Consider the following 16,185-nt stretch of genomic DNA (forward strand, 5'->3'; position numbering starts at 1 on the left):
CAGTCTCACCTGATATCCACTGTATGAATGGGGGCAAAGTTGGTTCCTGTTTCAGTCATGCATTTGGTCATGTGGGTCAAACAAAAACAACTAAATACTGGTTGACAATAGCCTCCCACAATGCAGGACGAAGTTGTTGAAGAGCAATGCAGAAACTTGAAGAGTTACTGTATATAATGACGAGATGGCTTGTCTCCGCCCTAACAATGGGAGTCGTTGTCCCAAAGGTAGGATGGCAGGCGGTCTGCTTATCGCTGTATTCCGGTGTGGACAGATTTTGACGGGAGTGGACCCTCTCGCTTCGCCTATTCCTCTCTTAACTGCAGTCAAAACTTTATAACCTTTGATCACATTATTTTTGTAAAGTTCATGCAGTCGACATGTAGACAGGCGCAAGTCGGACAATTTGACAATTTGATTTGATTCGACATGTAGGCAGGTGCAAATCGGACAATATTTTATCCCCATAATGCTTCGAAAGGCAGTGACCATCACTGGGTGCGTTCGTCATTGCAGACGATTTTAAAAGCAAGGCGTGACTTGACTAATTTACAAATCACCTTGCATCATAAATAACTACTTAATATTATTTGTAGATCAGTCAGTCGGTCACAATTTACCCATGATAGATCACAGTTTTGATGCTCTAGAACACAACCTATAACCACGTTTCCATCCACAGTTTTATGTTTTTAAAAAATCATGACAGCTCTGATAGAAACAGTGTTGCCAACGTAGCAACGTTGTCGCTATATTTAGTGAGTTTTCAGACCCCTCTAGCGACACATTTTCAAAAAAGCAACTAGTGACAAATCTAGCGACTTTTTCTGGTGTTATTGGAGACTGACGTGAAAGCACGTATGGTTCTTACTCTTCTCAACGAGCAGTCGGGTGCTGCCGTGGGCCCCACCCTCGTCGGCCCCACCCCTGTCGGCCCCACCCCGTCCCAAAGCACTCACAGGCGGCCCAGTCCTCGCGCTGCAGTAAGAGCAGGAGATGTTCACCCCTCCACGTCCAGACTGCAAATGAATCGCGCATGCTTACATTCAGGGCCGGGATGTAAATGTGGGGTGTTTTTTACTCACTTTTTGTCTCTCCCACAACGGTATTTCTCTCTCCTACAGCGTCCATCACAATTACATGGCCAATTATACAAATTAGGTTATGACGTCATTTAGTGACTTTTAGGACAGCCAATAGATACTTTCCTTACTGAGGAGTTGCGATGGAAAAATGAAGATAATTTGTTAGTTGGACATGGTGGATATTTTTGTGAAAATGGCGATGGAAACACCTTTATGCGCAAATATTGATAAAAAAAATAATATCAAAGTAAACTTGGAAATCCAATGATATGGTGTGTGGTCCCGACTCCGGAAACAATGCAGTTTAATAGGCTAAAATGAAATAATTTATTAACTTCAAAGGGTGGTGAAAGTGCACGGTGATCTTGATGCTCTTTTCCAATAAATATTGAGGGTCTGATCCTGGTGACATCATGATCGATGCTTGACTGCTGTTTGACAAATACAAATATTCTCGCTCTTATCCATAATAATCTCATTATGTAGGATATAGGTGTTCATCATAATTCATTTCATCTGTAGCCTAATAAACTGCATGCTTTCCCGACGAGTCATAGTGGGAGAACCACACGTTATCAAGTGATTCCAAGTTTACGTCATGAATATTTGCACAAAAGCGTTTCCACCGACATTTCTCACAATTAATTTTACCAAACACCTTGTCTAGCGTATTTTGTTTTGTCGACATTTGGAAAAGTTTACAATAAAATGTTCAGTTTCCATCAGGCCTGTCATTACATTTCTTTATCAGACATGTACTTTACTCGCATAAAAAGGTTGGATGGAAACCTGGTTACTGGTGGGAAAACGCGCATATTTTCTTTATGCAGATTTTAGAATATAAACATGAAAATCTGTCACCAATTGGATGGAAACCTAGCTACTGACTAATTGGGCCTTGTGGCCCTCAACCTGTACCGCAGGTGCTCTCAATGCTGTGGTCAGGCCAGGGCTGGCCTGCTAATCTTCCCTTGCTATTTGTCTTCCTGCTGTGGATTACCACCTTGTGTCACGTGGGACCAGTGTCTAAAGCCTGTTCCCAGTCGAAACAGTTCGCAAATATATTAAAACAACATTTTGTGACGTTTTTGTTCGTTTTGCTGTTAGGCAGGGGTTTTTTCGGCTGTTCGTGCACACACTTTTTTCTTTATTGAGGCAAATCTAAATTCGGTAGTCGGGAGTCTACGACCCGGCGATTGGTCAACAGTACTACTACGAGTAGGAGTGGTTTAAACCGGGTGAAAAGTGATTGCATTCGTTTTGGAACGGGTTTGCCTCCTGGGCGTTAGCCAGGTGCCCGCTCTGGCTGACAGTGAAGTCGGCTCAAAACAAAAGTTACATAATTAAGCACATGGAGTGATGAGTAGGATTCTGTGTTTTTATATTTTAAAAAACGCTTTATCTGCCATCCCAATGAAAACTAGTTTGAAAATTCAAACATTTATTGTAAAAGAGAAGATGGACCATGCTGCCTTGTTGACAATATGACCAAGCGGGTGCAGACTACTGTTTGATTTGAAAAGGGCGCTCCTCCCTCCCTGCTTTCGCCCAAATGCCATTGCCCGGTTCATCCTGGGCCAGAGTAATAGAACTCCCTCAGTGGGAACTATGACAGGATTCTTTAATGAAGTGTTTGTTGTCATTCAACGAGATTACTAGTTTTCGTGCACATTTTTTCATGTGAGAAATACTGCACCAAACATCTTTGTTAGATGTAAAATTGCGCGTCTAAGACCTCCTCGGCAAAAACATCTAAACGAATTACAGATTAGTTTAGATTAATTCTGATTATTTTGAGGAAGCTATGTTGTTGCTATGGCATCGCAAGAGAGACAACCAGTAATATTGCCACTTTTAAAAGGACTGCCTTTTAAAAAGAAACGAATCCCTTTGAAAACGGCCTACGTGGCATCAAGTCGAGTCATAACCAGTTATTCTAGTGTCAAAATTGACTACAAAGTGTAAATAAGATAATTTTGGTAATAAAGTCAGTCTCGTCTAAAACTGAGTTTGATCTGTGCGTCACAACGGATAAATGAAGGTTGGGTTTTGATTTGAAGATGTCCATTTGGCCACTAACATGGCGTGAACAGCTGCGGTGATGTCTATACTATTGGATAGAGAGCACAGGGTTTCCCAAACTCGGTCCTCGGGTGCACGTTTTGGTTTTTGCCCTAGCACTACACAGTTGAAGGGAGTATGCGAGGCACAGACGTTAGCTGTGTTCGAATACCCATACTAACATACTGTATACTACATACTTAATGAGTATATACTACATACTATTAGTTCATTTTAGTATACTGTAAACAAACAGTATCCTTTCAGTTGAGCGTACTAGCACTTCGCCTGTCTACAGGAAGTTGATGATACAATATTTCTCAACACTATCCTAGCTTATTTTTTCACATAAACTTTAATTAGGCAAACTATTAGAGTTTTAGCAACCAGGAAATGGCGGAGCGATTCTATGTCTAGTCCTCAATTCAAATCGAGGCAGTTACACAGAACATTGTTGTTTATTTATAAATTTACAACATTGCAAATTCAACTAAAAAAAATGTTTTCCAGCTAGCCTAAAACAGTATTTGCAATGCCCTCAAAGTGGAGTCAATCATACGAAGAAGGAGAAAGCAACAGTAAGCATGAAACTTGCAGAAGCCCAAGTAATGGTCCAGAGTCTTGCACCTAGTGTCCATATCTGTAAGAGGGAAAGGGAGTGTTAGTTATTAAATGTTTGACATACACAACCTATCTTCTCATCTACAATTTGAGGCGGTGGAATAATGCATTAGCACCAGTAACACGGACACATGGCTTTTGTTTTTTTTCAGCCATCTACTTCCCCAAAAAGGCACGCATACTGCAGCTCTGATTGACTGCAGTTTAGCTAAGACCACGGAGTAGTGTTTTGAATAAGTGTTATGAATAAAATGATGACACTCACTTCTGAAACTCCCACTCCCTGTTGTCTAGGGGGCACACCTGCCTGGTCTTCAACCAACGGGAGATACAGTGGAAATGGAATGCATGCTGGGAGAGGAGAAGATAGATTGACATAACAGCAAACCAAGACAATAGCTGTGTTCGAATACACATACTAACATACTGTATACTACATACTTAATGAGTATATACACTATTAGTTCAATTTAGTATACTGTAAACAAACGGTCTCCTTTCAGTTGAGCATACTAGCGCTTTGCCTGTCTACAGGATTTTGATGCTGTTGCTATGCAACCTCTTGCTAGCATAGCAAATGACTAGCTAGACATTTTACGATTTCGGGTGTGTTCGTAAATTCAATCTGGAGTTCCAGAGTGCGCTCTGAGTGTTCGTAAATCCAGAGCTTTGTCAGACTGTCCGTTCATAAATTCAGAGCGTTTCGCTCTCGGAGCGCGTCTCTGGAGTAGGGTTGATCCGAGCGTTCTGACCTCACAACGGCAGTCAAGCACCCAAGCTAACGTTAGTCAAGCACCCAAGCTAACGCTGGCTAGCTTGCTAGCTATTTCCAGACACAAATGAGAGAACACCACACTCTGACCATTTTACTTGCCCTAGCAGAGCTGTTTAGGCTGTTTTCATGTTATCCAGAGCGTTGGCGACTGTAACTGTGCTGCTGGCAACAATTTCATAACGATTTTTTTGCAGACGTTTACTGACACCAGCCAGATATTCAACGGGTGTTGAGCATTCGTAAATTCATCAGTTATTCTGCACTCTGGCACACTCAGACGAGTGTGCTCTGAAATCGGAGTAGATAGCCAGAATGAACAATGTCCATTGAGAACGCACAACGACTATACCACTTAGCTAAGAATATGAATAATCAAGTCAATAAACATTGGATAGTTAGTTTGATTACTGTTAATATACTGCCTGGCAAGTTGGATGTATTAGTAGCCAACTTACATTAGGTAACTAGCTAACATACTACCGGTACATACTGCTGTAATGCTATGCGGTTCGTAAGGATAGTGTAGCTAACAAATTGTCAGCCAACATAACTTATTTGAATTGTCATTACTTTATTACATTGCTGAACATTTTAACATTTGTCATAATTAGTTAAAGCAATGAATTTGTATCCGCTCTCGGACTTCGGCTGCATATTTACTGCCATTTTCTTCAAATCTGAAAACATTGTGAAGCCACGCCCATTTTCGGAAGAATTGCATTATGGGCCTAAAAGCACGGAAATAGTGTCCACTGCTTGTATACTTCGTATTTTGGTGAATTTAGTACGACATCCGGGAAATTTTGGCATACTAACTATATCCGTACTATGATCAATAAGCATATTACATACTCAATTTGTCACAAATAGTATGGTTAGTATGAGTATTCGAACACAGCTCAAAACATATACAGTGAGGGAAAAAAGTATTTGATCCCCTGCTGATTTTGTACGTTTGCCCACTGACGAAGAAATGATCAGTCTATAATTTTAATGGTAGGTTTATTTGAACAGTGAGAGACACAATAACAACAAAAAAATCCAGAAAAATGCAAGTCAAAAATGTTATAAATTGATTTGCATTTTAATGAGGAAAATAAGTATTTGACCCCCTCTCAATCAGAAAGATTTCTGATTCCAGGTGTCTTTTATACAGGTAACGAGCTGAGATTAGGAGCAAACTCTTAAATGGAGTGCTCCTAATCTCAGTTTGTTACCTGTATAAAAGACACCTGTCCATAAAAGCAATCAATCAATTAGATTCCAAACTCTCCACCATGGCCAAGACCAAAGAGCTCTCCAAGGATGTCAGGGACAAGATTGTAGACCTACACAAGGCTGGAATGGCCATCGCCAAGCAGCTTGGTGAGAAGGTGACAACAGTTGGTGCGATTATTCGCAAATGGAAGAAACACAAAAGAACTGTCAATCTCCCTCGGCCTGGGGCTCCATGCAAGTTCTCACCTCATGGAGTTGCAATGATCATGAGAACGGCGAGGAATCAGGCCAGAACTACACGGCAGGATCTTGTCAATGATCTCAAGGCAGCTGGGACCATAGTCACCAAGAAAACAATTGGTAACACACTACGCCGTGAAGGACTGAAATCCTGCAGCGCCCACAAGGTCCATCTGCTCAAGAAAGCACATATACAGGCCCGTCTGAAGTTTGCCAATGAACATCTGAATGATTCAGAGGAGAACTGGGTGAAAGTGTTGTGGTCAGATGAGACCAAAATGGAGCTCTTTGGCATCAACTCAACGTGTTTGGAGGAGGAGGAAAGCTGCCTATGACCCCAAGAACACCATCCCCACTGTCAAACATGGAGGTGGAAACATTATACTTTGGGGGTGTTTTTCTGCTAAGGGGACAGGACAACTTCACCGCATCAAAGGGACGATGGATGGGGCCATGTACCGTCAAATCTTGGGTGAGAACCTCCTTCCCTCAGCCAGGGCATTGAAAATGGGTCGTGGATGGGTATTCCAGCATGACAATGACCCAAAACACACGGCCAAGGCAACAAAGGAGTGGCTCAAGAAGAAGCACATTAAGGTCCTGGAGTGGCCTAGCCAGTCTCCAGACCTTAATCCCATAGAAAATCTGTGGAGGGAGCTGAAGGTTCAAGTTGCCAAACGTCAGCCTCGAAACCTTAATGACTTGGAGAATATTTGCAGAGAGGAGTGGGACAAAATCCCTCCAGAGATGTGTGCAAACCTGGTGGCCAACTACAAGAAACGTCTGACCTCTGATTGCCAACAAGGGTTTTGCCACCAAGTACTAAGTCATGTTTTGCAGAGGAGTCAAATACTTATTTCCCTCATTAAAATGCAAATAAATTTATAACATTTTTGACTTGCATTTTTCTGGATTTTGTTGTTGTTATTCTGTCTCTCACTGTTCAAATAAACCTACCATTAAAATTATAGACTGATCATGTCTTTGTCAGTGGGCAAACGTACTAAATCAGCAGGGGATCAAATACATTTTTCCCTCACTGTATTCAAAATTCTATACTTTTAGGGTAGTTCAATATAATGCAGATTAGTTTAGATCATGCTGTTGTTCTTTCAATACTCTCACACTGAACTTGACAATCTAACTGATCAGGATGTATGCAACATATACAAAAGCAAACAAGTCTGACTCACATTGCAGACTCCCCAGGCTACAGTGCACTCCTCTGATGTGGCAGAGGCCTGGTTAGCCTGGCACTCTATGCCTATAGAGAAAAAGAGTAATGTGTCAGAATGTAACACTCACCTTTATTAGCGCAGTAGTCAAATAATGTTAACAGCATACTCACAGAGATCCATAATGTGATTCCTACAGATGGCACAGTTGTCCACCACAATGTCCCAGGCCCAAAGTGCCACTGCATTCCACTGTAAGGAAGAGTCACATGAAATTACAATCATATCACTGGCAGTTATTGTGTGTGCTTGATATTGCTGTTGTTTCGAATATGTATTAAAAAGGAGCATATTGTTATTCACAATTTATTAATGTTAATCTGGTGTCAGGAGACATTTGGTCATTAAAATCACTATTGCATTTAGCATTTAATCAGACTTCAGACAAGTTAGGCCTATTTCAGTATCCACATTGATAACAAACAAGGCAAGGGAGAAAATGATAATGTTTGATATATAATTTTTAATCATTCAGCATCAATAAATAGACAACCTCACAAGTGCAACTGGGCCTGTCATTTTAGCAAGCTAGCTAGGAAGCTAACGTTAGCCAGTTGAGCAAATTAGCTAGTCATTGATTTCTAACAATGTCAATGCATCTAAAACCGAACCTAGTAGTGGTTGGCTAGCTAACGTTAGCTACCATTAGCACAAACAGTGAGATTAGTTAACTAATTAGGTAGCTATCAGCCCTACAAGTGAAATGCAAACTCACTCCCCAAAATTAGATACAGCCAAACAAGGGGCTTCGTCTAGTTACAGCTAGCTCGCGAACTAGCAAGTTATGCTAACTAATCCCGCGAAGATTGTACCCAAACGCGTATTAAGCCTATGGTAATATCCAACCTTACAGTATGTCTAAAATGTAGCTATGGTTTATTTGAAAAATAAATACCTTCTTCACTTCAAAACGTTTCTTGCTTGCGCCACTATTCGTGGCGCTTGGGGTATCAACATCCATCGCTGCCGCCATGTTGACTGACGAACTTTCGTGTGCCACTGTAGCAACTCCTCAGTAAGGAAAGTAGCTATTGGCTGTCCTAAAAGTCGCTGAATTTGCATAATTGGCCATGTGCATGTAATTGTGATGGAGGCTGTAGGAGAGAGGAATAAAGTCGTGGGAGAGACAATAAGTAAGTAAAAAACACCCTAAATATGTTTAGAACTACAAATGAACTTTTCTTCTGTCAATTCTTGTTTTTTTTAATGTCACAATTCCAACCCTCCTCCTTTATCCGGGCTTGGGACCGGCAAAAGTGACCCAAAAGAGACACTGTGGTGGAGTTACTTCTTTAAAAAAAGTTTGGTTTGGTTTTTAACCTTATGGTCCACTTAGGTATCTACAACAAGTCACAGTAAAACATGAACATTTTTAACCATAACATTAAAAAAAATTTTTTGTATACAATCTACATTAACAATCTAAATGGACCAAAAAGAGACAATAGAAAAAACTGTCAATGGCAATGTGAGAAAATGATGGTAACTAGTCTGGCCCTAATTCAGGTCAAAACATTTTTTCTCCCAGACCCCCCTCCACACACACACAGGCTGTGCTGGCTCACAGAAAGAGTGGGTCATCGTCATTTTGGTCAAGGCTCTCTATGGCAGGTTCAGCAACTGAGCGAGCGGACTTAAGTGAGTAAGCAGCTGATGTGCCAAAAAGCTGAAAAACAACTTATCTGCTAAATGGCATATTATTATTATCAGGCAGCTGGTGCTCATAGCAAGCCTCACCAGACAGCTTCAGTCCATGTCAAATGTACAGGATGGAGTTAAGGGTTTGCAAGGACATCCGATTTCTAAGTTTGCTTTTTACCACACTCATCTGGCTGAATACTCTCTCGACTTCAGCATTTGAGTGTGGCAAGGACAACACAGACACAGCAGCCATGGCAAGTTCTTGAAACGGGTTGATATCAGCTGCATCCCTGAACTTCCAAATCTCACTCCAGAAGCCCAGTGTGTTTTTTGTCTCATTCCATTTACTAAGATGGATGGCACGCCATTGCTGGACAATCTAGTCTATCTCTGCAGGGGAGTAGCCAAGGAGCTTGGCTATTTTTTCTATTTCTCCAGGGCTCTTATTGTGCTGTAGAGTTTCCTCCACATTGAAAACTGACATGTACTGCAATGCTTCGATGTTGTCCAGCAGTCTCACCCTCAACTCATTAGTGAGGGAGATGGTGAAGGCCACACACCGCTTTCGGACATTGTTTTCATCCTCAGGCGCAAGGTGGAGCTCAGCTGCCTTTGACTCAAAAAGGTAACCAAGGTACGGTTTGGGACTGATGTATCCATCTATTGGCCCTTTGAGTACATCAAGATTTGCCAGTGGATTCAGCACCCTGCTGCTCACAGACTTGATCAGGCTAACCAAGCTGTCAAGTAGCTTAAGAGGATCTACTTGCTCTCCCTCAAAAGCCTTGATGGCCAACTGTACCTCACCCGGCACTGACTTCAAAAAAGTCAGATACAATATATTTTGAGGATCACTGTACATGGAGTATACAACCTCAGCCATGTAGCAGTGTTCACTGGACTTGGTGACTGCGAAATGCAGCCTAAGCTCCTCCCACTGGTCCAAAATGCGTGAAACCGCAGGTTCAATGGAGAGCCAACGTGTGGCACACACCTTGGTTATCTGTAAATGTTTCTCCCCACAGTTGATGGTCTCATATATGGCTTGTAGGCCTCCCTGCGCTTTGGAGACACTGAAAACCAGTTATAAGTCTCTCGTACCAAGTACTCCACACTACGGGGGATGGTGTCATTGGAAGCTTGACTTACAGCAAGCTGCAGAGAGTGGCACACACAGTGAATAAGAACCAGACCTTTGAGGCCATACTCCTCCTTCAGCACTTTATGGACCCCATTGTTAATCCCCGTCATAACAGAGGCATTGTCAGTCCATATCCCCAGGAGTTTCTCTTTTTTAAGACAACACTTCGAGGAAAGCCACAACAGCATGGCCTATAGATTTGGCATCTCCTCCCTCCAACTCAACAAGCCCCAGAAATGTTGATACAATTGTCTGCTTGGTGTCACTAAAGTACCTTATCACAACCCCCAGGTACTTAGAAACACTTACAGTGGGGAAAAAAAGTATTTAGTCAGCCACCAATTGTGCAAGTTCTCCCACTTAAAAAGATGAGAGAGGCCTGTAATTTTCATCATAGGTATACGTCAACTATGACAGACAAATTGAGATTTTTTTCTTCCTGAAAATCACATTGTAGGATTTTTAATGAATTTATTTGCAAATTATGGTGGAAAATAAGTATTTGGTCACCTACAAACAAGCAAGATTTCTGGCTCTCACAGACCTGTAACTTCTTCTTTAAGAGGCTCCTCTGTCCTCCACTCGTTACCTGTATTAATGGCACCTGTTTGAACTCGTTATCAGTATAAAATACACCTGTCCACAACCTCAAACAGTCACACTCCAAACTCCACTATGGCCAAGACCAAAGAGCTGTCAAAGGACACCAGAAACAAAATTGTAGATCTGCACCAGGCTGGGAAGACTGAATCTGCAATAGGTAAGCAGCTTGGTTTGAAGAAATCAACTGTGGGAGCAATTATTAGGAAATGGAAGACATACAAGACCATTGATAATCTCCCTCGATCTGGGGCTCCACGCAAGATCTCACCCCATGGGGTCAAAATGATCAAAAGAACGGTGAGCAAAAATCCCAGAACCACACGGGGGGACCTAGTGAATGACCTGCAGAGAGCTGGGACCAAAGTAACAAAGCCTACCATCAGTAACACACTACGCCGCCAGGGACTCAAATCCTGCAGTGCCAGACGTGCTTAAGCCAGTCCCCCTGCTTAAGCCAGTACATGTCCAGGCCCGTCTGAAGTTTGCTAGAGTGCATTTGGATGATCCAGAAGAGGATTGGGAGAATGTCATATGGTCAGATGAAACCAAAATATAACTTTTTGGTAAAAACTCAACTCGTCGTGTTTGGAGGACAAAGAATGCTGAGTTGCATCCAAAGAACACCATACCTACTGTGAAGCATGGGGGTGGAAACATCATGCTTTGGGGCTGTTTTTCTGCAAAGGGACCAGGACGACTGATCCGTGTAAAGGAAAGAATGAATGGGGCCATGTATCGTGAGATTTTGAGTGAAACCCTCCTTCCATCAGCAAGGGCATTGAAGATTAAACGTGGCTGGGTCTTTCAGCATGACAATGATCCCAAACACACCGCCCGGGCAATGAAGGAGTGACTTCGTAAGAAGCATTTCAAGGTCCTGGAGTGGCCTAGCCAGTCTCCAGATCTCAACCCCATAGAAAATCTTTGGAGGGAGTTGAAAGTCCGTGTTGCCCAGTGACAGCCCCAAAACATCACTGCTCTAGAGGAGATCTGCATGGAGGAATGGGCCAAAATACCAGCAACAGTGTGTGAAAACCTTGTGAAGACTTACAGAAAACGTTTGACCTCTGTCATTGCCAAGAAAGGGTATATAACAAAGTATTGAGAAACTTTTGTTATTGACCAAATACTTATTTTCCACCATAATTTGCAAATAAATTCATTAAAAATCCTACAATGTGATTTTCTGGATTTTTTTTCCTCATTTTGTCTGTCATAGTTGACGTGTACCTATGATGAAAATTACAGGCCTCTCTCATCTTTTTAAGTGGGAGAACTTGCACAATTGGTGGCTGACTAAATACTTTTTTTCCCCACTGTACATCCGTGGACTCATCGAGGAGGAGGCTGAAACGCTGGTCACCCACATCTGCGACCAACTTTTTCAGAAAGTATGGTGCTAGAACACCATTAATCATTTCTGTGCACTTTGTCCTGTACATTTTGAAGTGGGTAGCAGCAGTGGAGTCTGAGAAAGCAGCTCTACATGCTTCTCCAATGCGATCACATGCCAGCATGGAACAGTGTTCAGCGATAGCTAATGCCATGGTGGCCTCAGCCTTTTTTGCAGAGTCAATTTTTTAAACCATAAATGGCAGCTTGTTTTGAGTGGAACTGTTATAAGGCTTTGCCTTTTGAGTGTTTTTGAGTTGTCATGTGTTTTTTTACATCACTAAGTTTGGCGTAGAAATCAGCCTTACAATACAGGCAGTATGCCTGTGTATCATCTCCAATAAACGGCTTCAACCAGCCTTTGAATTCAGGGTTTGATTCCCACTCCTTTCTGTATTTTTGAGTGTACAGTTTAGACTGAGACATGATGAGCTAGCCAGCTAGATGTTTAGCTTATGTCACAGAGAGGCACACACACAGTGGACGAGGTGAGTAAGTGACTGAGGCTGTGTGAGTCAAATGCAGTGATTTATTTTTGTCAAGTGATTTATTTTAGACGAAGAACATTTTACATTTACATCCCGCCCTGAATGTAAGCCAGGACGGGATCAGCCAGCGGCGGCTTCCTGCATGCGCGATTCATTTGCAGTCTGGATGGCGGAGGGGTGAACATCTCCTGCTCTGACTGCTGCGCGAGGACTGGGCCGCCTGTGAGTGCTTTGGGACGGGGGTGGGGCCCGGGGCCCACGGCAGCACCCGCTGCTCGTTGAGAAGAGTAAGAACGATACGTGCTTTCACGTCAGTCTCTAAAAGTATCCAATAACACCAGAAAAGGTCACTAGATTTGTCGCTAGTCGATTTTTTAAAAATGTGTCGCTAGAGGGGTCTGAATACTCGCTAAATATAGCAACAAAGTCGCTAAGTTGCCAACACTGTTCACTGAACAGAGATATTAGAGAAAGGAAGAGATAGAAATCCCATTGGGCAATGAATGGAAGAATGTATAACGCCCCACCCAGCAGACTGTTGACCAATCGTGTTCACATTGTCATGCTGCGTAACACGGTTGCTAAGCTAATCGTCACGCAATCCCTTCTCAAAATCAGGGTACGATGTCGCGTTCAAAACAACTGGGAACTCGGAACCCTGAAGTAGGAGATTTCCGAGTTCCCCGTTGTTTTGAACGCAGCATACAATTTCAATGGAGTTTCCCATCTCCTCAAAAGTATCTCTTAACAGTGGCCAAGGTTCTGTCCATGCAGGCCCACTCTCAGAGAAGATTAGTATCAGCAACAGAGCAGAGAAGTCAGGTTCTACCGAGATTTGATTCAGAGCGCTGGATTCAGAGCGCTAGAGTCCAGAGTGCTAACCATTACACCATAGAACTGTTCTGGTTCCTGGTGGCAGTTGATGGGCTCTGCAAACAGAGATAGTGCCAGTGCAAATAGAGATAGCGGCAGATTATGTTTTACAGTCTAAATGTAAAATGCAACAAATCAAATCAAATTGTATTGGCCACATGCGCCGAATACAACAGGTGCAGACATTACAGTGAAATGCTTACTTACAGCCCTTAACCAACAGTGCATTTATTTTTAATAAAAAAAGTAGAATAAAACAACAAAAAAGTGTTGAGAAAAAAAGAGCAGAAGTCAAATAAAATAACAGTAGGGAGGCTATATATACAGGGGGGTACCAGTGCAGAGTCAATGTTCGGGGGCACCGGCTAGTTGAAGAAATATATACATGTGGGTAGAGTTAAAGTGACTATGCATAAATAATTAAGAGTAGCAGCAGCTATTCCCGCTTGAACTGGTAAAAGTATGACCAAGAGCATCAAAACTGCAACTAGCCACTTAGAAAGGCAATCCGCAAAGGAACACAATTCTGTGGGGGTTTTGGGAAAAATACATCAAACACAAACGCATAACTGCCTAATGTAATGACAGTAATGCGTATTACGCACGAAAGCCTCTCAAAAGACTAATTCTCTCCCAATTTGTTACAGTCTCAAAACTTTGAATAAATACTGTAAATACAGTGAAAATAGTACAATAGACTACTTCTTATAGCAACAATGGAACAAACATATTCAAAGATATGGAGAATCCCATCTCCAACTTGGAAACCTTTACGCACCGATAGGCTTTCCCTCTGGACTCATAAAATCTGTTTTCCAATGCAGGAGGATTGCATGTATTTATTTTAAGCATATGTTAAGACTTAAAAGTTTAGTTATTGAATCTAAAAAGAAGTGTCTGGTTGTTATTCAGCAGCATTCCATAACATTTACTATTTGATAAATATTGTAACTTTTTAGAACGTTCCTATTGTACATTTAAGATTGTAAACATACCTTTATGGTTGAATGTGAGTATGTAGCCTTCCCAAATAGCTTTATAAAGTTTTCTACTTGAGGAAAAGTGTAGGTCTGTATATAATTTTTCCACTGTGGAGGAGCTGCGCGCAACGGAGAACATGAGCGCCAAGGGTCTTCACGTACATACTAGACTTCTACATTGCTAGAATGACTGACCACTTGCAACAGTGAGGGATCTCACAAACACTGCTTTGATAAATTATTTAGTCGTGACTCCCCGTCCCTGTGAAACCTAACCTCAAATGAACACCTTGGCAATACATTTTCTGACAGATTAGAGGTCGAAGGTAGCCAACTGGGCATAGACGTCAATTCAATGTATATTCCACGTTGGTTAAACAACGTTGATTCAACCAGTGTGTGTGCCCTAGGTAATATGAAATTAGAAAATGAATTTAATGCCAAACCTGCCTGAGTTATTCCTAAGTATTGTAGTTACTCTATAAATTGACATTGACAGGTATAAAAAGGACAACTTTTTTGTGTGTAGCTTTTAAAACCAGTTCAATTAACAGTAGTCTGCTACCACAACCTAGTCTCTGAGCATTTCTTATTATTCTGTATGTAAATCCAAGACACTCCTTTTAGTATGATATGTTACATTTCGTGTGGTATGTATTCATTTGTGGATGTCATCACCAATTTCGTATATGTTACGAATTACAATTTGTATTATATGTTAAGAATTTGCAAAACGTACAAGATGTTACGAATTTGGCAAACGTATGATATGTTACGAATTCTAGCTAGGTGGCTAACATTAGCTAGCTAACAATAGCTAGGCTAGGGTTTAGGGTTAAGAGAAGGGTTAGCTAACATGCTAAGTAGTTACAAAGAAGCTAAAGAGTAGTAAGTAGTTGAAAAGTTGCTAATTAGCTAAAATGCTCAAGTTGTCCGTGATGAAATCAAAACCTTTGGGTTGCTAGACATTCGCAATATATGCCCACCCACACCCAGACCAAATACCCTACTTTCGTTTTTGCCTTAAGTAACCATCTGTCTTATGTACCCATACCAAACGTTAACATATCATACTAATGTTTGTGTCCTGGATTTACATTTACTATGTTACGTCTAGTCTATGAGACCAGGCTGGCTACCAATCTCACTTCCAGTAAACTACCCACTGGATTGCAAACTCACTGAATGCTGTTTTTGAAAAACATTTTAATCTAATGGAAAAACAAATCAATAAAATGTAAGTGAATATGTATTTCCCTGTGGTTCAACTATAAAAGTGGCTGTATCCCACGGCACCTAAAAAGCCAGAAAAAAAAGTTCTGAAAGGCTCTCACATTTAAGGGTTGTTTTTCTATGCTCGAGAAGAGGCAGCCCACTGTCCCCAAGAATGGGTCTGGTGAAAGCATTGCTCTAACGTTCACAAGCTTAAAAAGTGTAGAGCAGATTGCCATTGAATTGGTTAATGTAATTAACAATGATAGTCTGTGGTGGTGTACTAATTTCATAATATTAGAAATACTGCCGATCGATAGATACAGGCCATGGTGAGTTTGGAGTTGTCGCAGATGCAGAACCTTGGGCACTTTCCCGCTTGAGCTTGTAAAAGTATGACCAAGAGCATAAAAAAATGCAACTAGCCACTTAGAGAGGCAATCCGCAAAGGAACACATCTGTGGGGGTTTTGGGAAAAAGACATCAAACACAAACGGGATTTGACTGTAGGCCTAATGTAATGACAGTTATGCGTATTACGCACTAACGCCTCTCAAAAGATTGCAAACTCACTGAATGCTGTTTTTGAAAAAAAACAAAACATTTTAATCTAATGGAAA

The 16,185-nt window shown here is 41.6% G+C and overlaps 1 protein-coding gene across 1 annotated transcript; it reads right to left on the bottom strand.

The window, feature by feature from the left end:
• Positions 1-4,028: 4,028 nt before the first annotated feature.
• LOC311104169 (E3 ubiquitin-protein ligase RBX1-like) lies at positions 4,029-8,225 on the bottom strand (the record flags this gene model as incomplete). Its single annotated transcript, XM_084145864.1, has 4 exons — positions 8,131-8,225; positions 7,349-7,427; positions 7,194-7,264; positions 4,029-4,118 (listed from the first exon to the last, which is right to left on the bottom strand). Exons 1-4 carry the CDS (start codon positions 8,206-8,208, stop codon positions 4,029-4,031), a joined length of 318 nt encoding a protein of 105 aa, XP_084001990.1. The 5' UTR covers positions 8,209-8,225.
• Between the last annotated feature and the right edge of the window lie 7,960 nt (positions 8,226-16,185).

The sequence above is a fragment of the Coregonus lavaretus genome (genome assembly GCF_964263955.1).
Source record: "Coregonus lavaretus genome assembly, chromosome: 28".
NCBI lineage: Eukaryota > Metazoa > Chordata > Actinopteri > Salmoniformes > Salmonidae > Coregonus > Coregonus lavaretus.